We start from the raw sequence: 24,189 nt of genomic DNA on the forward strand, positions 1-24,189 counted from the left end.
TATTAGGTTATTATGGACCACTGTTTTATGGCAGCACTGCGTATTGTCAAATACTCAATTGCTTTCTGTATTCCAGAATAGATAAAGAAATACCCCCCCCCCACCCCGACATAACGTACCTAGTTCTACAGAGCCACAGTGTCCTCTCTTCCTCCATCCCTGTGTGCTGAGATGAGATGCATTTCAATATTGCAGATTGCAGAGAGAAGTTTTTCCCAGTAATATTGTAAATGAACATTAACCTCTCTCTCTTTAAATAATCTGCTTGTAGTGGTATAATAAAAGCTGAGGCTCACGTACCGTGATTTTAAAAGGCTCTTTTTTTTCTTTTTTTTCTATAAATTTATTAACAAATAACAATACAAACAAATGGACAACGCAGAACAAAGAGATAAGAGCATGTCAAGAAAAAATTGCAACTTACATGACCTTTTAAACAATATTGATAAAAAAAAAAATACAAGGTAAATAAGAATATGAATTAGACAATAGTAAATAAAATAAAAAATAAATAAAAATAATAGTGACAGATTTGCAAAGGTGTATAAAATGTAAGAACCGAAGTACTTAATTAAATAGATTGGGGTATATATCCAAAATAAATCTAGCTTTATTATTAGTTATTAAATTAATAGACTCAATATATGTGTCAAATTCAATTTGGAGGAATTTAAAACAAGGTTTAGACTTGGAAAACTTAGATTTGTGGATGTGAAACTTCCCTAATAAAATAAAGAGAATAACAATATTACAAATATTTTTGATTTTAAAAGGCTCTTTTCGTGCGTGGAGGCTTGACGTGACATCATCGCGGCTGTCAGAGCTCAACCAATCAGCGTTGACTTTACAGTGAGGCGCTCCAGAATGATACAGAACGGAGGGGTCGGTGTTAAGTCATGAACTTTAGTAACTTCTTCAGACCCCTCGGTTAAGGTGAGTCTGAATTTTGCTCTGCACTCAGTTTTTGACAGTTACGTCTTCTAGCTCGTGCCGTCATGTCTTACGTGAGCGGACATAATGCAGTTTAGCGACATTTGGTGGGTGTAACCCATACACCACTAGCTACCATTAGCATGAATTGGTCTGAGATGTGACTGAGAGCTAACGGTCGCGTTATCTGTTAATGTAATTTTCGTGACACATTATGGTAACCTGAGACTGATGTTTTGTGTTGCAAGTTCAGCTAGCTGCTCTGAGGTTAGCTTATGGTTTTGTAGACTTGCTTTGCAGCTCTAGGGGAGGCTAGTGATGTCAACAAACATGGCAACTTTCTTGCAGAGCTCAGGCTAGGACGGGCGGGCCCAATCTGTCTGACTCATACACAGTTTGAGTTTGAGAGGATGTTTGGCTGCCCAGCTTACTCCAACATAGCGGGGTCAACTTGTAGAACATTTTCACTAAAACGTTTTAGTCACCTGAGCTGCCATCACCTTTGCTGCTACGTTTTTCTCCAGAACCAGACTGACTTGAAGGAGTTCTGAGCAGCTGCAGTTATACTCAAATTATGCAATGAGAATAGATTGGATGTAGATACGCAGCCTTGGCCCAGTTCAGTAGGTCATGATCATCAGACAGAACATTTCTCAAGATCCAAATGTCAGGGATTATTGCCAAAGCTATGTTTAGCCCTGCTGACCTACAAATGGAGAAGAGAGCAGAGTTGCAACTTGAGCCAGACGCCAGTACACGATTTGGTGGTGCTGTCTTCTAATACTTATTCTGAACCAAAAAAGTAAACTGTGATGATCTAAAGTCATCTAATGTCGCTATATTTGTGCACAAGGCTCTATAATATCTCGGTGTGAAGATATGGCATGTCTAACAAAATTACAATATTACCTTAGGTTTAATATTTCCACACTGAGTGCAGTGCACACAAAGGATGTTTGAGTAGGGTGTGTGCATGCATGGAATTTTGCTAAATGCATTTCCTTGCAGATTCCTTTTAGAAATAGACTAATTTCCCAGTTAATTAGGCACAATTTTTAAAACCCCAAAATCCTATTTTTTTAATGAAGGTAATAAAATTGCACACAAGGTGTTAGGTTTCTTGTTTTGTGGTGCTGTTGAACTATATTCCATTATGCACCTGAGTGTTTTCTACTTGGCCTAGCATCATCGATATAAAGGAGGTGGACAAAATAATAGAAACACATGTCAGTAAATATTATGCAATACAATTCAACAGCACCACAATAATCATAGAGTTCAACCTCTAAAAGGGTTTCAACTAAAATACATTCCAACATTCATGGAGGTAGGATCTGTTGCAGGACTCTTTTATTAGACTGCTTCCTTGAGCTAGGTTTCATAAGTCTAATAACCTGGTAAATCTTAAATTTCCAATTAGATGTCTGTATTTCACCACAAGAGAATGACATCAAATGCTCCAGTACAACTGGTATCAACAAGCTGTTTAAACCATTGCTCTGAATTAATGTGAATTCCCAACATAATATGTGACCAACAGGGATGAAGTTTAAAAAGTGATAATACCAAGATTGGACTGTAAAAAATATAAATATTTAAAGTGTGGTGGGTTGGTTATGTATTTAAACCTTGCTACTGTCAACCTGTCTCAACAACCATCTGTTTCCACAAAGTTTGCTTAATTGTGCAGAGAGACCACTCTGTTCCCTGCGGATGAAAGCTTCTTCTTAAAAGTACATCCAGCTGTTGCTTTCTGAGCTCTGTATGTATGCATGCCTCTTCAGTGGGTTGGTGAACATCAGTGGTAACTATGGTGTTTGTGTATTTTCCTGCAGTGCACCTTCAACCATGCCTGTGACATCTCAGCTGCTCAGGGGTTTGCCTCGTGCCAAGGTCTTGGCGTCCAGTCTGTTACCATGCCAACAACACCAGTCCCAATTAGTACCCATTTCTCACAGACCTGCCTCAAGACGGTCCTCTCACATCTGGCAGAGCCACCAGCACTCAAGAAGTTACCGGACAACCTCGGTGCTCCGCAGCTACGTCCTATCGCCCCCGCAGGTCAACTCTATTCTGAAAGCCAACGAGTACAGCTTCAAGGTTTGTGAGGTCATTAATATAAACGTGTCTGGCCATCTCAACTTATAAGTTTACATCTTGCCATTTTTATATGTTGTGGTTCCAGGTGCCAGAGTTTGATGGAAAGAATGTGTCATCAGTGATGGGTTTTGAGAGTAATCAGCTGCCGGCTAACGCTCCTATAGAAGACCGTCGAAGTGCAGCCACATGCCTGCAGACGCGAGGAATGCTGCTGGGTGTGTTTGATGGCCATGCTGGCTGTGCCTGTGCACAGGTAAAGCAGACTCTGTGTATGCTATGTTATGTATTACATGTGTTAGATGTATTGTGTTATATTATGTGTTCTTTAGAGGATCCTTTCATTGTTTATGAATGTCGTTATAGTATCTCCTATCCAATGATGAGATGTTAGAACTCCCACATTTCAAATCATTTTTATTATTTTAATTGTATTTTCTATGTACCCTGTTGCATTAACATTATTTTTTACAACTCTCCTCTCAGGCGCTGAGTGAGAGGTTGTTTTACTACATAGCAGTGTCTCTGCTGCCCCACAACACACTGTGTGAGCTCGAGGCAGCTGTGGAGGCCGGCAGGGCCCTCAGTCCCATTCTGCAGTGGCACAAACACCCCAACGACTACTTCAGCAAGGAGGCTCAGACTCTTTACTTCAACAGCCTCCGAACCTACTGGCAGGAGTTAATAGATCTCACCAGGTGAGATCCCCAGCAGATGATGCACGTTGGCAAAAATGCCGTTTTCTTCATTAGCTACTGTAAGACCACCATGTTATCGCAACTGGGAGTGCCCTCACTGGCAAAAAAACAGGACACTGCTGCTGTTTCAAAAGGTTATAAATTGCAGTCAGGTTTCATGGCTTTTCCTAACATTTCATATTGGAATTCCTGGTTTCTTATTTAATCTCCATCTGTACCTTGTAGCAGCACGCACACACCAACACTGGCCAATCTTTTGTTTTGCCAATATTGCTGATGTCGGTATCTGCTCGTGACCTCTGGCATCCTCTCTATGTGCTTCACACATATTGCTCTCTCTCTGTTTTCAGCCCAGGGGAAGTTCCAGACACCCGTGAGGCCTTGTTGAACGCCTTCAAGAGGCTGGACAATGACATTTCCCTGGAGGCTCAGGTAGAAAATGTCTGCGTTCTTAACGTCTAAAAGCATCTTGCAAAACCGAGAGCAGCAGGGGAGGGGCAAAGCCGGTCCGGCTTGTTAGGCTTATCCTGGCAATGTTCTTCCGTTGAGCCAGACTACTTACTCTTCTGTTATTGGTATTCACGTCTGAGTTAAATTGCAAGTCATTAAATTTGTTTTGACTTGTCTCATTAACATACATATCACCTATATCACCTTTGCCCTAAGGCCGCAGTGCAAAAACAAAAATTGGAGAATCCAAGTTTAAACTTTTATGGATTAAAGAGGAGCTTAGCTGTCATTCCCTCTCCATGTATTTTGAACCATGTACCCAATCCTGTCTGGAGTCTTACAGTGTCATTCTGCCATGCAGGTTGGAGACCCGAACGCTTTCCTGCACTACTGGGTCCTGAGAGTGGCCTTTTCTGGAGCAACGGCCTGCGTGGCTCACATCGATGGATCAGACCTGTAAGGAGAATAAATACATGCATTAGTTGCATAACCAATTTTAAATATACTGATATTTGTCAGCCTTGCTTCTTCTTCTTTCTGTTCCTAAAGATTTATAGCCAATTCAGGAGACGCTCGGGCAGTGTTGGGGGTGCAGGAGGAGGATGGTTCATTCAGCGCTCACACGCTCTCTAATGACCACAGCGCCCAGAATGAGGAGGAGGTGGCTCGGATACGAAGTGAACACCCTCCATCAGAGAGGAAGACCGTTATACGACAGGTAATACACCTACTAATTTGCTCTAAGTGGTTGTTGTTGCAGCATTTATTAAAAACTCTTTCCCTCTTTGTGTGGTCCTCTTTATCCAGGACCGGTTGCTCGGCCTCCTCATGCCGTTACGTGCGTTTGGAGACGTAAAGTTCAAATGGAGTATTGATCTGCAGAAGTGTGTCTTAGAGTCTGGACCTGATCAGCTCCATGAAAACGAGCAAACCAAGTTTATCCCTCCAAACTACCACACCCCCCCCTACCTGACTGCCGAGCCTGAGATCACCTACCACAAACTGCGGCCACAGGATCGTTTCATGGTGAGAGAAGACAAATCCTCTCTATATTTGTTTCCAAAATACAGTGATGCGTAACATAATTTCCAAAACAACATTACTACTCTGATAATCAGACCCAGTTACTATTTAGTTTCAACTTTTTAAAAAATATTGCAGTAAAAGTTGCAATTTCTGTAAATCAGCTTTTGACAACCTTTACAGCTGTGGTAATCTTATTCAAGTTTTCTGGAAAACTGTTTTTCCAAACATGGGATATGGAAAGCCCCCAGACTTCTTTTATCACTGAAGTAATCGTCTGGAACCAGGCTAGGAGATTTCTACCCTCTACAAAATGCTACAATGATAGTGATTTGGCCTCTCACTTCTACACACTGCAGAAGATTCTATCAATTTCACAGCTAATTACTTATAATATCTTACTGTTGCGAATCCCACTTGGAGGGTCCATGATCACAATACCTGAGTATAATTTCCAACATTACCTAATTACAAAATACTCATGCTGTTGTTATGTTATGCTCTTCAAAGACGGTTTTCCAGAAAGAGACGCACCCTTTTGAATATTTTTTTGAACAATTAAAAAGAGAGGGCTGTGTCTGTTTTAAATCTAAATTATAAAAAAACAGAGTTTGTGTAGAAATCCTTTTTTGAAATGAGTTGTTAGTGGCAGTAATTCTCAAATTGAATATGAAGGTTTTGTAACAAAGCTCATTTACTGATCTCACTCTACCTAATTAAGTGTGTGTGTGAGAAAATCTGAAGTTATAATTGTGTGTTTTCTGATTCCAACTCTCTTCTCTCTGTGCCTGCAGGTGATTGGCTCTGACGGCCTCTGGGAGACGCTGCACAGACAGGAAGTGGTTCGTATTGTGGGGGAGTATTTAACAGGGGTGCACCAGCGCCAGCCCCTCAAAGTCGGAGGCTACAGGGTCACCCTGGGACAGATGCAGGGCCTGCTTGATGAGAGAAAGGCTCGCATGTCTTCGGCTTTTGAGGATCAGAACTCTGCAACCCACCTGATACGTCACGCGGTGGGAAACAACGAGTTTGGCACGGTGGACCACGAGAGGCTGTCAAAAATGCTGTCCCTGCCCGAAGAGCTGGCTCGCATGTACCGTGATGACATCACCATCATCATCGCTCAGTTCAACCCTCACGTGATTGGAGCACAGAGACAGGACGGGCAATCCTGAGCTGTACAAAAGCCATTCACTGGTGTTTTATTGTGGAGTACACACACTTGTGTAACCTCTACACAAAAGCACACTCTGTGGACAAACAGGCCATATTAAGAAAATATCTGACCTTTTATTTAAGTAAAGAGTTTGTATGTTTGTATGCCATACAAGAGACGATCCTGTTCCCCATGAAGTTCTGATCTCCGTTGGATCGAAGCCTCTTGTATAAAATCCTATTTATGCTACACATATCTTCTGGCAACTGTTTGATATTCCCTGCGTGGTTGATAAGATGCTGTTACAAACTGATTTTTGTGCCAAAAGATTCAACCTCCTCATCTGCTGAAAGATCAGCAGGGTTGAAATGATAGAGATTCCAAAGAGGGTAAAGGTAAAGCTGTCGTGGTGGATGCAGCACTGACTGGACCGGCTTCTCTGAAGTAGACTCTAACTGGGCTGGGTCATTCTAACTCCAATACTCTCTTTCTCTGCTGTCTGGTTTTGTATTTGCATCCCAGGCTCAATATTTCTCATATTCTAGGCTGCTCCTGCATCTGTTATGACTGGACCGTTACATTTGTTTGTTTTTACTCCTTTTGTGTATGTCATCGTAGGAGAAACTTTTAGTACTGTCCAAACATACACGTTGTTCTGTGTCTACGCTTCAGTCTGTGAGCTGATGATGAAGTTTACTCCATTGGATTTCAAGTGAAACACTGTCTGTCAAGTTTAAGTGAGCTTTTAAAGTGTTTATATCCATATTGGGTGAACAAAATAAGGGTCTAAAATTACAGTTGACAGTTAACACTTATAGTGTAGTGGTTACCATCCTGTGTGGCACCCATAATGACTCCCAAAACACATTTTCACATCATGTGTCACAAGATAATAGGGAAGAAAGAGGAACAATTATTCTGTTACACAAAATTGAATATATTTAATTAGATACTGAATACCTCTACAATTTGTCAAATGAAACAAGTTGAATAAAGAAATAGACGTTTCTTCATTCATAAGCGTCACAAGCCAAAAAGAGAATGTTTTCATTTTGAATTTAACAGGCTGGAGCAAAGAGCAGAACAAATATTTACAGACTGAACATGCACCGTGCACCACTACAGGTAGACTTAGAAGTAATAATTAAGGGAGTTACTCTCTATTTATACAATGCAGTTCCACTTTGAATAGGTGGCAGAGGTAGATTCGAACATGTATGTATGCAGACAGTGAAAGTGTATAGTTTTTTTCCAAGCTTTGTGGGGATCAAAGGGATGCTTTTCAAAGTTCGTCTTGCATCTTGCATCCAGCATTGCCCAATGCAGTTTTTTTTCTTTCTGAAAGCTAATAAGCAGTGTGGGTAACATGTTACAGTTTGGGTTTTTATTATTACTTATGACAGCAATGGTGAAAACAGGAGCACTCTCCTAATACTCTCCAGTTAAACACTAATGACGGGGTTGTAGCTGTGTGGTCAAGTGTATTTAGGCCCAAATGAATAAGAAGAATGTAATTTGAAAGAAGCTGAATATTAAGGATTATTGTTTCAGCTTTTGCGGGATGTTACACATCTTTATCTACAGTGGTATGTGTAAATTATGTGGGTTACATTTTGTATATGGAATGGTTTAATAAAACACTGAATACACATCACTTGGTGGTTTTGTGTTTTGGTTGGCACAGGCTGGCCGCCTGGCCGGCGGTTGTTAACGCCACACCCCAAAAGCAGAAGGACGTCCCGCTAACTTACAACGACCTGGAAGGTCAGGGTGTGATGATCACTGCAGCCTCGCCTGGCGAGTCGTCACTACTCACTTTACATCAGTGAGTTCAATCTGTGTTACATAATAATGTATACTATATTACAATTTACACTTTTTGGTTATTACACTCAGACCTGAATTACACACATGCTCAGAACCTATACATGCACTAATGTAGAGATGTCAGAGGGGGCTGCCCCTGGAAAGGCACCCTGAGCAGTTGGGGGCTCTGTGCCTCGCTCAAGACACCTTGACCTTGGCAGTACCCAGTAGGTGAATTGGTATCTCTCCAGCTACCAGTCCACCACCATACTTTGGTCCTTACGGGGAGCGTACCAGCAACCCTCCGGTTCCCAACCAACTTCGTACTGACGGAGCTACTGCCGTGTGTGGTCAGTGGTGGGATGTGACAAAGTACCTTTACTTAACTACTGTGCATACAAAATTAGAAGAAGAACAACCCCCCCCCCCCCCCCCAAATATCAAATTATGATTTTCTTAACATAATTAGAGAAATTTACACCATAAGTTGTTGCAGAAACTTCCCCAGAATGCAGTGAATGAGGTGTTTGATATTAATCAAAATGTGAGATCTTTACCACCACCACTGCTAATATTTGCAAATTTTTAATCCAGTAATATTCTCAATGCAGGAGTTTTTCTTTGTAATAAGTTTCTTTTTTTTTTTTTTTTACTGCTGTGGTATTGCTGTTTTTACTTAAATAAAAGATCGGAGTACTTCCTCCAACACTGACAGTTGTTTGATCCATGAGGTTGCTTTTATGAAACAGTTCACCGCCACTAGATGCTGCTGCAGTATCAGCCGGGCCACAGTGTCTAATAGAGGAGGTTTAACTTTGACACACACAAGATCTGGAAGAAACACTGTCAACAACTAGATATTGTGTGTACTAGCTGTATTCTTTAACATAATATGACAGATTTTAGTATGCACATTTCTGTCACAGATCACAAATGTCACAAAGGGTCACAGAGAGAAGAAACTTTACTTTAAGCCAAAAACTTTTATTGGGACTGTTATTGTGTTGCCACACTCTAAGCAGCCAGAACAACTGATGTATTTGATTTATAGGTGACAGCCAGTCAGTTAATTGGACATAAACATAACATTTTGGTCAGTTAGTCGTAGACCTCATTTCTGCCGTTTTTTTTCAAGACTAGTTCATAAGAGCAGACTAAGTGACCGTTGTTTAAGGAATTTGTTTAAATTCTTCTGTGGGATTAATACACAGGATGTGTAATAAAATCATCCCACATCAATTAATATTCAATATTCAATAACAAAGGAGAGCTAATTCAGTTAAAGTTATGCACCATGAGGTGCAGTCAGACTTTCTCTGGCTGCATTGTGAAAAGTATTTGACACATTTGTCCAAACAATTAAACAGTGACACATTTTGTAAATTTTTAAAGCAGAGTAGATCATTGTAGTCTTGCTTAACAAAAATGACATCATTTTATAAAGTACAGAAACTGTCACACAGATAGATAGATCTCCAAAAAGTTTAATAAATAAGATGACGGTTCACTTCTGCACTGAATTTTTTATTTAACTGCAATGTCAAGGAAACGGGCGGCTGAGATAAAAACCTAAGGAATATCTAACATAAAAGTTAAATGTAAAATGGAAGATTTTTAAAATTAGTTTAAAAAACTAAAAAAACAATAGACGGTCACTGCAATAACAAAAGTTAGAAAACTGAAATCTTTTGATCATGCAGGGATTTCCCCAATAATTCATACATGTATTTACTTCTTTTCCTTCAGACGTTTTATTTCACTGTCAACTGTAACAGGACTTACTGTTTCCTCATAGTTAATACATTTGTACATTAATACTTCGGCAACATATTTATGTAACTGTGCCAATAATCCCTTTGAGTACATTGTGTGCTATTTCCAGTTTGTACTATGTACATTGTACTAATATATTTTAGATCCAGACCTGATGTTAAGTTATTGTAGCCTCTGAGTTTTGTTGGTATTATTGGTGCTTGTCTTTGTGTGTACAAATAAACTAACAGAAGCATATATATATACATTTTGATTTATTTTTTTTTAAACGGATCCCCAGCACATTGGGCATTGGGGCGGAGTGATGGTCAGGTCATCCATCACACAGTCCACTCTTTCTGTCTTTCCTCCACCTCTTCTCTTCTGTCCCTCAACCTTTCAACTTCTCCCACGTTTCCAGGACTTTGTGTGTGTTGTTGTGGAAAGTGTTGCCGGGATACAGGCGAGGAGTGAGTGCAGACATAAACACTGGAGAGGCTCCACGTTGAGTTTGCCATAATGTCCAGCTCAGTCCATTCCTCTGATAACGTTCTCCGTTTTACTTTTGGGAGCTCCAGCAGGCTGTTGGATGACTCATCACATAAACAAGGATGCACAGTCATGGCAGCACATGTGGCTCCCACATTCAACTCTTGTGTGTGTCAGAGTGTGTTTTGTGTGTTGCGGCCTCTTTGTTTTGCACAAAAGCCCACAATCATACCAAATCATCCTTTCAGCACTGCTTACAATCTACAGCCTGTCTCCCATTGTCGGATGAGTCAGAGCATCACTCTCTGGAGCAGCATTGTGGCCTCAACAGAGAGCGTATAGAAAGTTGTTGGTGTCAAGCTGAGGTGTGGATGCTTATGTCTCTGATCACCTGCTGCAACACGTGTTACGCTTCGACATGTACTGCACACGCACCCACACAGTCACGCAAAAACACACAATGAGATAAAAAACAGACTGGTTCCCAGTTTCTTTGTTTATTGGGACACAAAGCAGTGACTGCTCATTACAAAACACAGTCGTTTTTGTCCTTGACACACAATGACATTCAGGGGTTTAAGATGTTTCTCAACATCAAAGATATCCCTAGCTGTAACATTCAAGCAGACTAGAATTACAACACAAAGGCTCTGGGCTAAAAAATAATTGAATTTTGTGAGATGATTAAACTTCTAATGAAACAACTTCAGTCTGGGAGTAAAATTCAAATGAAACGTTAACAAGCTTTATGAATCCATGATTAGCATGCGGCCACCTGACAGTAATTAAGTATGCACAGCACTTATTAATCAACTCTCTTGTAAATAAAATAAAATAAATCTTATGTAAATGTGTGTGTGGGTATGTGTGAGTGTGTGTGTGGTCTTTTAGACCTTGAAAGTGAGGACACTTTGAAAATCTAATCCTGCTTGGGAGGATTTATTTATTTATTTATTTGGTTTTATTGGTTGATTTAGCAGGGAAATGTTTTCAAAAAAACTGCAAATGAGCCTTTAGGTCTCGGTTTGACGGTTTAGGCCAAAATTAGGTTCAGGTTAGGCATGTAGATGTGACGGTTGACGTCTCCTCAAGTATACAAGTACAAGTGTGTGCGTGTGTGTGTGTGTGTGTGTGTGTGTGTGTGTGTGTGTGTGTGTGTGTGTGTGTGTGTGTGCAGTCTCTACATCAAGGCGTTCCTCTCTTGTTCTTCAGTCGTCTTCTTGCCCCCTTTTTTTGCGCGTCTTACAACTATAATGAAGATAATAACTGCAACAAGATGACAAAAAAAATTGGAAACAGCTGGAAACAAAAATGTACTCAAACCACAGACACTAAACTAGATAATGACATCTGACTGTACAGTATCATGGCTGCCAGTTCATGTGTAAGTTTGTTTTTCCAGATAACAGACTTTTATTTGAGAGTTTGTCAGTCTTACCGCAGAATCCCAGAGTGCCAGCCAGGATCCCAATGGTGGGTCCCATCCCCAAACGGAAGGCACGTTCATCTGGTGCGAAGTAGCAGTGGCCCAGCTCTGTGCAGTTACATACTCTCACTGTTGTAGAGATTAGAGAGCAACACACATTAAACTTTATAACAGACATGATGTACTGCAAACATTTCTCTGCCTTGAATGGACTGTTCACATGTCTACAGTTTTAACCATTAGCAGAGAACTTCGTTTCATATCAATGAACAACACTACTTGCTTTGGAGACATAGCTACGTGCTTTACATACACCGTTCTGTATTACACAGGTACACCGGAGGAAACCCAACAGCACCACCAAAGTGAACATGAAATATATAAATGCATATGACACTGTTGTCAAAACCCACCCAATCAACATAGACACACTTGCAGATGGCATCTTGGAAGTTTGTGATCAATGCTGTATGGTGATGTAACCAAGTTGTGTCCCATTTCAAGGGCCCTTACCACTTGATTTCAAGGGCTAGGGATAAGATGGAGAAATAGGATTCAGCCTTACCCTTTAAGCTTAACTTAGAGAATAAACTCACCCTCAAACGACTGTGTGATTCCCATGCCTGCATTGTCTCTTATGTTAATCGGGAGTGTGAAGGTTTTATCTTCAGTTGGTTGTTTCTTCAGGATCAATTTAGCTGTTGTACCTGCATGACATTCAAAGGCAACAAGAAAAATGCAATGATCTAAAAGCAAAACAAAGTTTTACACAATCTTCTGATACATCACTTTAGTAGTAGAGTGTGTCGGCGTACCGTCAATACTTTTCAGGTCCCAGTTGGGAGATTTTTTGCCGTGGGCGAAAACAAAGCTGAAAGTGAAGGGCTGAGAGAAGGGGGCACTGTCTGTGTCTTGGGCCTTGATAATGATGGGTTCGGGTTTCTTCACACAGATGAAGGCCTGGGTCTCCATCAGTTTAGGGAAGTTGTCGTTCACATCCAACAGCCTCACATACACAACTCGTTCAGAAGACTTTTCAGGGTTCTCTTAAAAGGGAAATACAAAAGTATGAAGAAGATTTTCCTAATTCAACACTACTTTGTTGTTGTGTAACGGCTGACAATAGCACGTTTGAAAAGGTCAAAGGCCATGAATCCAGTTTTCACATCATAAAGAAATAAAAACTATATAAGTTAAAGCCAGCAGACAGGAACGTTCTTAGTGTACAGTACATGTTAAGATTGATCAATTAAAATGTAATTAAACAGGACAAAACAAAAGTACTGTGAGCTAAAATTAATTTGAAACATGTTGTGGCCAACAACTGACAAACAACACAAAAACACTAATGAGCGGTGACATGAGTCTCAGATCTCACCTTTCTCAAATGCAGTCACAGTGACTTCAAAAGTCTCTAGGGTTTCTCTGTCCAGCTTGTCTTTGGTCTTAATCTCTCCGGTAGCAGCATCGATCTCCAGCCAGCCCCGAGTGTCACCGTCCATCTTAAAACTGCACAACACACAATAGCAACCACACACACACACACACAAACACACACACACACACACACACAGTCAGTTAGGCCTGCATGATTAATTGATTAAAAATCTATCTTTGGTACTGTCAATTTGTTTTGTTTTGTCATGGTCAAAAAAAGCATGGCAGAAAATTGTGATAGCAATTCTAAGCAAAAAAAAAATCGTGATTCATAGTTTCGGAGCTGTTTTGATAGTTACTACTGCCTGTGTCATGTTATTTCTGTGTGCATTTACCTGATCTCTTTGCCCTCTGGATCCTTTGCCTCCACAGTGAGCAGCACTGATCCTTTGGTGGTGTTTTCAGGCACAGTCACATCCAGTATGTTCAGACTGAACTCTGGAGCCTCGTCTATGTCAGTGAGAGACACAGCAACAAAGGCTGTGGATTCGCTACCGTACTCCAGATCCTTCATCAGCGGCTCTGGGTTACGAGCATCAATCTGGAGCTTGTAGGTAGGAGAGGACTCAAAGTCCAGAGGCTGTTAGGGGACAAGCAGGCTGGTTAGAAAAAGCAGGGGTAAAGGAGACAAAAAGTATGTCGAAGGTCACAACAAAATGGTGATTCTGTCACATTTCTTGGAGCTGTAATATCCTCTAGGCTCTCTGCTTATCTAAGGCATTTTAAATTGACATTCAAAGTCACATTATCTTCTGATTAGTAGTAAGAAGTCAGATCCAGCAGCTATGGAATTAACTTAAACTCTTGTGAACAGCAACTATCCAGACTATTTTCCTAAGAAATCTTTGAAATAATATTGTGTATTATATTTGATTTGATTTGATTGACAATTTTTCTGTGATTTTGCCAACTATTTTGATGATTGATTGTTTCAGTCATTTATAAAAGCAATGATGCAAAACATTTTTTTCTCTGTTTTGTGTCATTCTATATTTTAAATATTTGGGTTTTGGGTTTGTTGGACAAAACAAGAAAATTGTGTTTTTTTGTGTCTTTTTTAGACTAATTCATACATTTATTACTAAAAAAGAAATAAATGAAATAATAAACTGAAAATAATTAGTTGAAACCCATATATAAGAGTATATCACATAAAGACAAAGTGTACACCATGGGATGTTAATAGTGAACTTTTTATGGTAAAAAGGACCTTGAATGTTTCAGTGAACAGTTAAAGATCAAAGTCAACGAGATGTATGAAATCATCTGTGTGTGGGAGATGTAGAAAATGGAGTTGTCGTACCTTAGCTATGACCAGATGGCCAACGCCTTTGCCGTCGGTTTCCACAACAAAAATGTTATCATTGTCACCAGCAGTGATGTTGAACGCGATAAAGGAGCTGCCGCTGTCTGGGTCATCAGCGTCTGTTGCCCTGATGGTCAGCACTGTGTGTCCAACAGGAGTGTCCTCTGCCAGAGTGTGACTGCCATACTGCACACCGATACACACAGAAACATGAAGGAAATAAGTCAAACAGCAAGAGAAATAATAAGACAGGAAGTGGTTCACACACTTACATCATTCTTCTCAAACTGAGGCCTCTCGTTGTTGACGTCAATGATCTTGACAACGATCTTACATTCTGTGCTGAACACTGTGATACAAAAAGTACTTTTTAAAACATGCTCACCTCTATTTACAGGTGTGGTGCCTCATACGGTGTGTGTGTTACCTGGGTCACTGACTCTGATGCTGAGATTATACACCTGCTGGTCTTTTCGCTGCAGCAAGCGTAATGTCTGGATTCTTCCAGAAGCAGCGTCAATGGAAAAGGAGTTGGATGTGGTGGGTGGATTTTGGGACACAATGGCGAAAGTCAGCTGAGCGTTCAGCGTCCCGGCTTGATCGTCATCATGGGCCAACAGCTGTCCAACCAGGCTACCTGGAACCACAAGTATTGTAAGAGCAAGAATAAAAATGTTCTTGAATTGACGGAGGCTGTTAAAGTAAGAGTGATCCTACTGTAGATGACTGCGGGGAAGAATCAGAGGTAATTACACACATTTTGAAACACGTTCTAGAGATTGTGCAAAATAGCAATAATAGCAATATGTATAATTCAGAATAAGATATTTTGTAACCTATGATTTGCCTGCATTTGATAGGATCTTTCATTTGCATTTTTCAAACAGCAAGAATAAAGCTGCACAAAATTTTCTGAATCATGTACTTTCTCTGATGCATAACAGCGGTTGAGTTTGCTTTTTATGTCAATTTCCTATGATTTAAGTGTTTAATAATGTGACCACTGAAGAGCTGTCCCTACAAAAGGTTTCTCTTACACTTCCCTTTCAATAGAAGTCTCTTGCAGTGTTGGAAATCAAGTTTACTGTACTTGAGTGAAATGTTTTTGAAGTATTTTTTACTTTACTTGACTAATTTATTTTCTACTTCTAATGCACTACATTTCAGAGGCGATATTTATCTTAATTTATCTGACAAATTTAGTTACGGTTTCTTTTTGCAGATACAATATATAAATACTAAATATACTAATACTACTAATAGCACTAAACAACTAATAATTTATAATGTATTTTTATTGACTAAGCTACCCTGCAGTATATTAAGTAGTTACAAATAGCATTACATTACATTGCACTTAGCTGACGCTTTTATCCAAAGCAACTTATATATGTAAGAGAGCAACTATGGGTTAGGTGTGAATTGAACCCAATTCTCCCACACCAAAGGCAGGTGTCATATCTACTGCACTATCACCACCCAGTTACCAGCAGGTTATGCAACAATAATATAACATATTAATCTAAAACATTACATTTATTTCTTTCAAATGCATGACTTTTACTTGTAACAGAGGTATTGCTATTTTTACTATTTAAATAAATGAAGTGAGTACTTCTCCCACCACATAACAAATGTGTCTTACCCTTCCCACTCATTGAAGAACTTTTCATTTCTAATATTAAGTGTAAATCTTACACATTTAATAAATATGCACTGAGAAACACAGCAAACAAAAGAAGCAATGGTTTAGATACATTTCAAAGAAAGAGAATAGTAATTTAAGAAATACTTTGGCTGAATGAGGCAGCATCCTAACCTTCAAGCAAACAGAATGAACGCCACACTCCACAGGATGAATGGGTTGTTGTTACAATCACACGCACATATACACACACACACACACACAAATACAGACACACACACACACACACAAATACAGACACACATGCACACACACACACATCTTACCTACTGGTTCATCCTCTTGCACCTCAAACACACTCTCCTTATTTGCACACACTGGTGCATTGTCGTTTACATCCTCCACTAAGACTTGAATCTCCATGGGTGGCTCCAGCTGTTCGTCATTGCTGTCCACTGCAAACACCACTAGGATGTACTGAAACAAAACACACATTTAAGAATAATCCCTAAGAAGTATGTTGTTGTTTTTATGTGGGATAAAAGAGGTGTAATGAGCAAACTAAGCATCTATTGCATACCATGTCCTTGTCTTCCCTATCCAGCTCATCTGTCAGATGTATTTCTCCATCTTCTGTGATCTGGAAGGGGAATTTTATCTCTCGCTCTTTCTGCACTAACTTGTAGATGGCGTTGGGCTCATTAGACTGGACCTAAATCCAAAAAGTGAGGAAAGAGGACAGAGTGGGAAAGTTAGTAACTGGATACATAATAGGCATAGTGAGTGTATTTTAACATGTCTGCATTTGGCATCCTACCACACCTTTGCAATAACTAATGGATATGTTTCCTTTAACTGTTCTTTAACAGTTATCGGTCCAGGATTGACCCAAAGGTTTTGCTGCACGACAATGTGCACTACGGCATTTCCACTCAGCGAGGTCTCCGACGCTCCTTGCAGGTCCTGCACGCGCACAGACAGGGTGTAGTCTGGGTCCTCCAAGGGGTCTACATTCCTCCTCCTTATTTCTGACACCACAGAGAAAGACAAAAGTTGCAATTAGAGTCATTGTATAGATTCAAGATTTAAGATTTTTTTATTGTCATTCCAAACAAACACTTCAGGAAGTGCAGTGTAGAATGAACCACCATATGGACCACCATAAAAACAGACACACAGTGGGGCTCGAAAGTTTGGGCATTCCAGGTAAAAATTTGTATTAATGTGCATAAAGAAGCCAAGAAAGGTGGAAAAATGGCATCCAAAAGGCATCAAATGACAGATTAGACATTTGTGTAATATGTCACAAAAAGTCAGATTTTATTTCCATCATTTACTTTTTTTTATTTTAAAATAAAAAAATTGAGAAAAAAAAACTTTTTTAAAAAGACGACATTTTTTAGTTTATTATTTATTTTGAAAGTGTAAATGATGGGAAAAAAATCTAACTTTTCGTCACATATTATACGTATGTCTAATCTGTCATTTGATGCCTTTTAGAAATTTTTCCATATTTTCATGGCTTCTTTATGCACAATAATACAATTTTTACCTGGGGTGCCCAAATGTTTGAGCCCTACTAGAAACCCATCAGCAGCTAAAAAATGCAATTATATGCTGCGGGGAACAAAAAGAAAATTTTGGAGGGCTGAACCTCTCAAAAACATTTCAGTAGATCTCTAATTTTAGAAATCTAAGTCACATTGGTGATGGCTTAACTACTCTCCCTGGCTGAACTCATCAACTCAACTCCCAATAAATCACACCACCAGGACTTAATCGCTGACAGGCGTTTCTTCATTACAGTCTGTGTTCATCTACATTAACACCACACGTCACTCTCACAACCTCTAGCTTTTACACACCACAAATCAGATTTTTTTTAAAGTACAGTATATGTGCGCAGTTTAGTGGTTCTCAACTGTTTATGATTTTTCCTGATTTTATTATGATGAAATTTGTCTTATTCTGCTGGGTACAAACCTGCTCTTTCCACACAAGTGAAAAAGGGGTTTTCTTCATAGGGGATGTTCTGCACTGGACAGTAGTCATTAAACTTTGTCTTCAGAGCATCAATGCTCTGATCCTCTCCTTTGCCATACTGGATACCTTGTCTGGCTTTGATCATCCTTTCCCCTGTTACACACACACACACACACACACACACACACAAACACACACACACACACACACACAAATATTGTTCAGCACGATGCCAAAGAGCTCAAAGACGTAAACAGGCAACTGCAAATACAGACACATTTCCATGCTCACACACACTCAAAGTAATCAGTGATCAACATCAGGCCACACATTTAGGTAATCTGCCTCCAACCAGTGTTAATCTTGAACATACAAGATGAGCTGTGTAATCTGGATTTACAGTGGCACTATACTGCCAGATTACAGGCAGAGATATACAGATTAAAAACTTCCCCACGGACGGTGCACCCTATTAATTTGTGTGTTATTACCTGCTTCTGTAGTGGAGATCTCTCCTGTGTTAGGATCGATCTGGAACAGGAGGATGTGGTGATTGTTGGGGATCTGGCTCACCAGGCTGTAGCTTAGATGAGCGTTGGGAGTCTGTGGGTCGTCTTGATCCAACGCAAACACACGGGTGAATGGGTTACCTGAAACAACAGACAAAATTGATGTTAAAGTCTTGCCACAGGAAGATGATAGTCCGAGTATTACAAAACAGAGAACTATAGTGACTGGATGTCAGTAAACGTATAATATTGCTTAACCAATAATGCATGGCAGGAATTCTTTACATGGTAAATTTAAATAACTAAAATGTAGCTGCAAACTTGGTTGAGCTGTGCTTCACAATGAACATTAAGTCACCTTAGTCTCTTTGTCAAAGTTAGCTTATCATTGCATAGTAATACAGCTATAATTAGGGACATTTTATCTTGTTCATCTATCCTAGAAAGCACCTACATCCAATACACGAGAGCACACTGCCAAATAGAAACGTTGTACCTACTAGAAAACCTTATACCTGCTTTAAATCTAGGTAGATATTTTCCTTATCCCCAGAGGAAAATTCACATGTTGCAACAGTAGTACACAAACAAAACCATATTGAACAAAGAATAGTGCAGAAAAACAAATAGAAATACACAAGTAGTAATATTAGAATTAAAAAGGAAGTGAGTTTAAAGTAATTAATAAATAAATAAATAAGTATACCCAATACTTGTTTTCTATCACTCCAAATGGAAATATTCTAGATGTTTTATGAACAAGCTCACACACATTTCCCCAACATACTTTTGGAAACATTTTCTATTATCTTTGCTAGAATTTAAAATAAAAAACTGTGGGTTTGAACAAAGTTTAGCTACACAGTTTGAGTTTGTAATAATTGGTCCACCAGCAGGGCTGAAGAGCTAATCCAAGAATCATGTTTTTTTTTCAATCTGTCCAGGTTTTCTTGTTATTTTCTGATGGTTTAGCTTTGAAATTCAATGCTGTTTGGATGCACGTGCATGCAGAGGACGCAATACAAGGTTTTCCTTTCTCCTTTTCTAAGAGGTGTCACACAGTTCCACTGATCTACAGATCATTCACTTCAAAGTACAAAAGGTTCCCTTGTTGTTGCCTGTGAAGGTTATATAGTAAATAATAATTAATAAATCGCTCAAGGGAAATTACAATTACAAACATTGTTAGAATACACATTACACACACGCTTGAAATACACACACATGCTCAGTACCTATACATGCACTACTGTCAGAGAGAGGTCAGAGTGAGTGGGCTGCAGCTGTCAATGTTTAGGCACCAGAAGCAATTGGGGGTTCAGTGCCAAGCTGGAACCTGCCAGACCACCACTATATTTTAGTCCGTATGAGGACTTGAACCAGCAACCATACAGTTTCCAACCCTACTCCCTCCAGACTTGAGCTACTAATGTGTGGCTGTATGTTAGTGTGAACAACCTGTCCATCAGTACTAACTGTTCTATGGCCACTGCATGCATTTTTATCTATGCCACTGTTTGTTGTAACAGTTCCCTCTCTTCTTATCTGAGTACTTATAATACACACCTGCGCCATTGTTTTCTCTGACCACAGCTGTGTAGGTGCTCTGGTTGAAGTAAGGAGCATTGTTGTTGATGTCCAACACATTTATGGTCACATAAACTGGGCCATCAACAACTTCATCACCTGCCAGCGCCTCCACCTGAATACAGACACACACACACACACACACACACAAACACAAGTATGTATAAATACATGTTTTATTGCTACCACAATGCAAAAGTATGATTTTCTGGTTTTATGAGGACCATGTTACCATGATAATGTAATGGTCATCTCGAGACCAGTCCAGAGGCTTCTCCAGGTATAGCCAGCCGTCTCTTGAAATCCTAATGTCTTCTTTTCCTTCTCCACTCAACCTGAAATCACTAACACCTGGATGGGTCACCTGAAACTATGGAGTGAAAAATGGGCAGAAAGGGAAAACAATTGAAAGACAGATTAACGTATAGCCTTTTGACACTTCATGGGATCACAGACTTGTTCAGAGTTTGTCAACCTAGGGGTCTGCCCCTTCTAAAGGATCATTAGATAAATCTAAGGGGTGGTTTAGAGGGAAAATCACTCTATAGTGAAACGGCTGAAAGCTCAAAAAAAATCTGAAACCTGTGACAAGAGGCCTTAAGTAGAATAAGGTAAGGGGTTTGGTTTTGCGTTTTGAAAGCTTATCAGATGTTTTTTAATGGAAAATCTTAATCTAAAGAGTCAATTCCTGTCAGATGACTGTAGTGGAGTAAAAGGTACAATATTTCCCTCTGAAATGTAGTGGAACAAAGTATGAAGTTGCATAAATGGGAGTGCAAGTACCTAAAAAATGCAGTACTTGACTAAATGGACTAAGTTACTTTTCACCACTGCTGGCATGTGTATAATACCTGATAGATGGGATATGGCACTGGAGTCCCCTCTGGCACATTCAGCGCCGTGTTCTCAAACAAGCCTTTCTTTTCCTCCAGATCCTTCGCACCAGCCTATCAGAGCACAGCAACAGAGGTCAAATGTCATTGAATACACTCACGCCTACATTTGCCCTTTTCGCTTCAGCTCTGCACTGTAGCTGAATGTAGTAAGACATTCAGGGCGAGTTTTTACAGCCCAGTTATTTATTGAACCGAAATGATATGTAAAGTGGGGGAACTCTTCTATCCCACTGCAGGACAGGAGAGCAAAGTCTACGGACAAAGGAATTTTAGGAAGGCTTAATTTAGAAACAATTTGCACTTCTTTTACGTGTTTCAAATAAGTTAGTAGTTTTCAAGTTATCAATATTTTCTTTGCACACTATGCTTCAACTACCATAAAAGTCTGCATGCATGCATTGCCTGCGCACCAAAACTGTCCGATAAATTGTTCATGAATAAATCCGAGCATCCTTGTAACAAGTTCAAGTATCAGAGAATTTACTGTAAACATGCATTTAAGAACAAGAGAAACAGTTGGCAGTGTTATGTACTCACTATGCTGAACAGGAGTGGGAGCAACAACAGATGCATTATGGGTGTCATGATCACAGTCTGGGAAAGGAGGAGGTGGAGAAGATATGGAGGATAGAATAAAGAAAAAGAAGGTGAAGGAGAAAGCAGGAGGTTGAGGAGGTGTGACATAAGAGGAGGGTTTAAATTACACATTAAAATTTTTAAAAGCATAATATTCCGCTGGCTGTGTTGTCCTTCAACATATTTGCGCATCCTGCAGTAATCCATGCAGCCTCCTTTTTCTTTCTTAATGATTAACAGCTATATGTACATATTTATTTCTGTATTCTGTATTTATTGTTTGCTTATTTCATATTAATGTTTAATATGTTTATGGATGCATGCACAAAAAAAGGCAGTTTCCTTGTAAGTGTTACTTGGGAGTAAATCCCTTTCTGATTCTGATTCTGTGAAATTCACATCTCATGCTTGTAGAAATAAGGGAAAATGACATTGACCATAGTTAATGAGTCTATCTAGAAACTATTAAGCCCAGTGTGGCTCAGTACATTACTTTTTCTATTTAGCACAATGAGTTTCTGATTCATAAACACAAAGAAAATCCGTCCTCTGTCCTTGGGTATCTACACATGTACATGCTATCTCCATGTGTGGCTCCCTCTTCACAACCAGGTGAACCAGCTACCTCGGTTGCACAGGAGAAACTGAAAGTCAGGGCTTAGATGCAACGCCAGACTTTTTTTTTGCACTGGGTGTCAATGTGACGCAGATACCTAAAGGTCAATGTGGAGTGTAACCCCAGTGACTGTGCAGCAGCCTCAGAGTTTAGAACAACATAACAGCCTTCATTGTGTGTATTTGTGGGTTTGTTTTTTTGCTTAAAAAGAATGATAACTAACAAACACATTTACTGTCTCTGTCTGACATCCAAAAGTTACTCACGGAAGATAATTCCATGTGTCAGACACTTTGACTCTGCTCAGCAACAGTATTTTCAGTGTGTCTCAAAGACGTTACAAAGTGTTATATTCAGATGAGTTAACATTAAACTGACACTGCTTTGGATAATGACAATGACAAACAAGAGGAGCATAACATGCTTAACAAATGTATCAGTAATGTATTAATACGTGGCCACGTTTGCGATTTGTGAACTTGAAAATTGCAGGCGAAAGAGAAGGGTGAAGTCAGCCATCACAGAAAGGTGAAGGTGACATTGAGTCGTGGCTCATGACCTTTATGTAGAACAACACACTCCTTATTAACACAAAACAAATTGACTTTCACTTAAATTAATTAACTTTAATTAATATTTCCGTCTCCAAGTTGACCACTCCCTCTGCTGACTTTTTAACTAACAAACTATTGCTGGCATTACCAGTTTACAGATATCCATTTTGATTTAACTTGACTTTCAGTGATGACAATAATCTGTACCTTGAATTATAAACTGTATTTGTCCAACAATTGATTGATGGACAAAGTGGCAAAGTTGTATGACCAAATGATTCGGGTGTTGCAGGCCCTTTCTTTCTCCTTTAAGCACAATGACTAAATGAGCTTTGACAGTCTACATTTCAGCTGATATGACACCAAATCTGGTGTCCCATACATGTAATATCCGCCCAAACCCAGCAAGCACTGGCAACAACCCAGGAAGTCGCGAAGGAGAGGTCGGTTGTCAGATATTATATGTCAGATATAACACCTGAAGCTAAGGCCCTGCCAAAGTCAAGTGAAGATCAGAGCACTTCTGTAACAAACTGAAAGAATCCATCACATCAGCCTGTGAAAACCAACAGAGGAAGCCTAATTTGTTTCCAATTTACACACCAAAATTTACTACAAGTACTCAACATTTCCAAATCCGGGAGACAGAAGAGTAAGGACACTTACCTTGCCGGAGAAATCGAGCAAGTCACTCCCTAGACCTCAGAGGGATCTCAGCAGTCCCATATGTCTAGTCAAACGTTAACAAACTGTTAACCAGTTTTATTGGATCTAATGATTGTCTAATCACCCTACCCTCATGTGAAGTTAGCCAATGGGGGAGTAGCTGACAAGAAAAAAGGAGACAGGAAGACAAGAACATGGATATGCACAGTACTGTAAAAGACAAATCCATTGTCACCTAGTATTAGACCCTGCTTTTACATAAATCCTCAAATGCTAATAGATTGAATCCTGTTGCTAGGTTTTAGCTGCAAAAATCAAACCGGTTGAAGGAATGTCACATTAGTCAAGTACTTTGGTGCAATGGGCTGCAGGCGTGTGAGTTGTGAAAAAAAAGAGAAAACATTTGAAAAAAACGGACATAATAATGTGGGAAATGTCTTTAGAAATGTTCTATTCAGTGTTAAAGTTTTGATTTCCCCTCAGACTTTGACCTGTTCACCTCTGTACTGTTTCCTGTCAGATTTTCCATTAGTAGCAGTGCCTGATAAGGAGCTCTGTGAGTGTGAAGACAATAGGACCAACAGATT

At 39.7% G+C, this 24,189-nt stretch overlaps 2 protein-coding genes across 3 annotated transcripts; one reads left to right on the forward strand and one right to left on the reverse strand.

The window, feature by feature from the left end:
- Positions 1–810: 810 nt before the first annotated feature.
- pdp1 (pyruvate dehyrogenase phosphatase catalytic subunit 1) lies at positions 811–8,008 on the forward strand. The gene is made up of 9 exons (XM_034874545.1): positions 811–933; positions 2,766–3,030; positions 3,116–3,283; positions 3,514–3,725; positions 4,076–4,157; positions 4,537–4,631; positions 4,725–4,893; positions 4,983–5,201; positions 5,993–8,008. The coding sequence occupies exons 2-9, from the start codon at positions 2,779–2,781 to the stop codon at positions 6,371–6,373; spliced, it is 1,578 nt and encodes a 525-aa protein (XP_034730436.1). The 5' UTR covers positions 811–933; positions 2,766–2,778; the 3' UTR covers positions 6,374–8,008.
- A 2,871-nt stretch (positions 8,009–10,879) lies between these two features.
- On the reverse strand, positions 10,880–23,812 carry cdh17 (cadherin 17, LI cadherin (liver-intestine)). Of its 2 annotated transcripts, XM_034874536.1 has the most exons (20): positions 23,603–23,812; positions 21,728–21,784; positions 21,146–21,241; positions 20,527–20,664; positions 20,274–20,409; positions 18,690–18,848; positions 18,199–18,351; positions 17,038–17,243; positions 16,796–16,927; positions 16,542–16,692; positions 14,998–15,207; positions 14,843–14,919; positions 14,568–14,756; positions 13,600–13,844; positions 13,206–13,336; positions 12,643–12,873; positions 12,424–12,534; positions 11,840–11,956; positions 11,548–11,667; positions 10,880–11,513 (listed from the first exon to the last, which is right to left on the reverse strand). In XM_034874536.1, exons 2-19 carry the CDS (start codon positions 21,773–21,775, stop codon positions 11,582–11,584), a joined length of 2,616 nt encoding a protein of 871 aa, XP_034730427.1. In that variant the 5' UTR covers positions 21,776–21,784; positions 23,603–23,812; the 3' UTR covers positions 10,880–11,513; positions 11,548–11,581. The 2 variants fall into 2 exon arrangements, with proteins under 2 accessions (XP_034730427.1, XP_034730426.1); XM_034874535.1 differs by having other exon boundaries at positions 10,880–11,667.
- Positions 23,813–24,189: the final 377 nt, after the last annotated feature.

This window comes from Etheostoma cragini, chromosome 6, assembly GCF_013103735.1.
Source record: "Etheostoma cragini isolate CJK2018 chromosome 6, CSU_Ecrag_1.0, whole genome shotgun sequence".
Lineage (NCBI taxonomy): Eukaryota > Metazoa > Chordata > Actinopteri > Perciformes > Percidae > Etheostoma > Etheostoma cragini.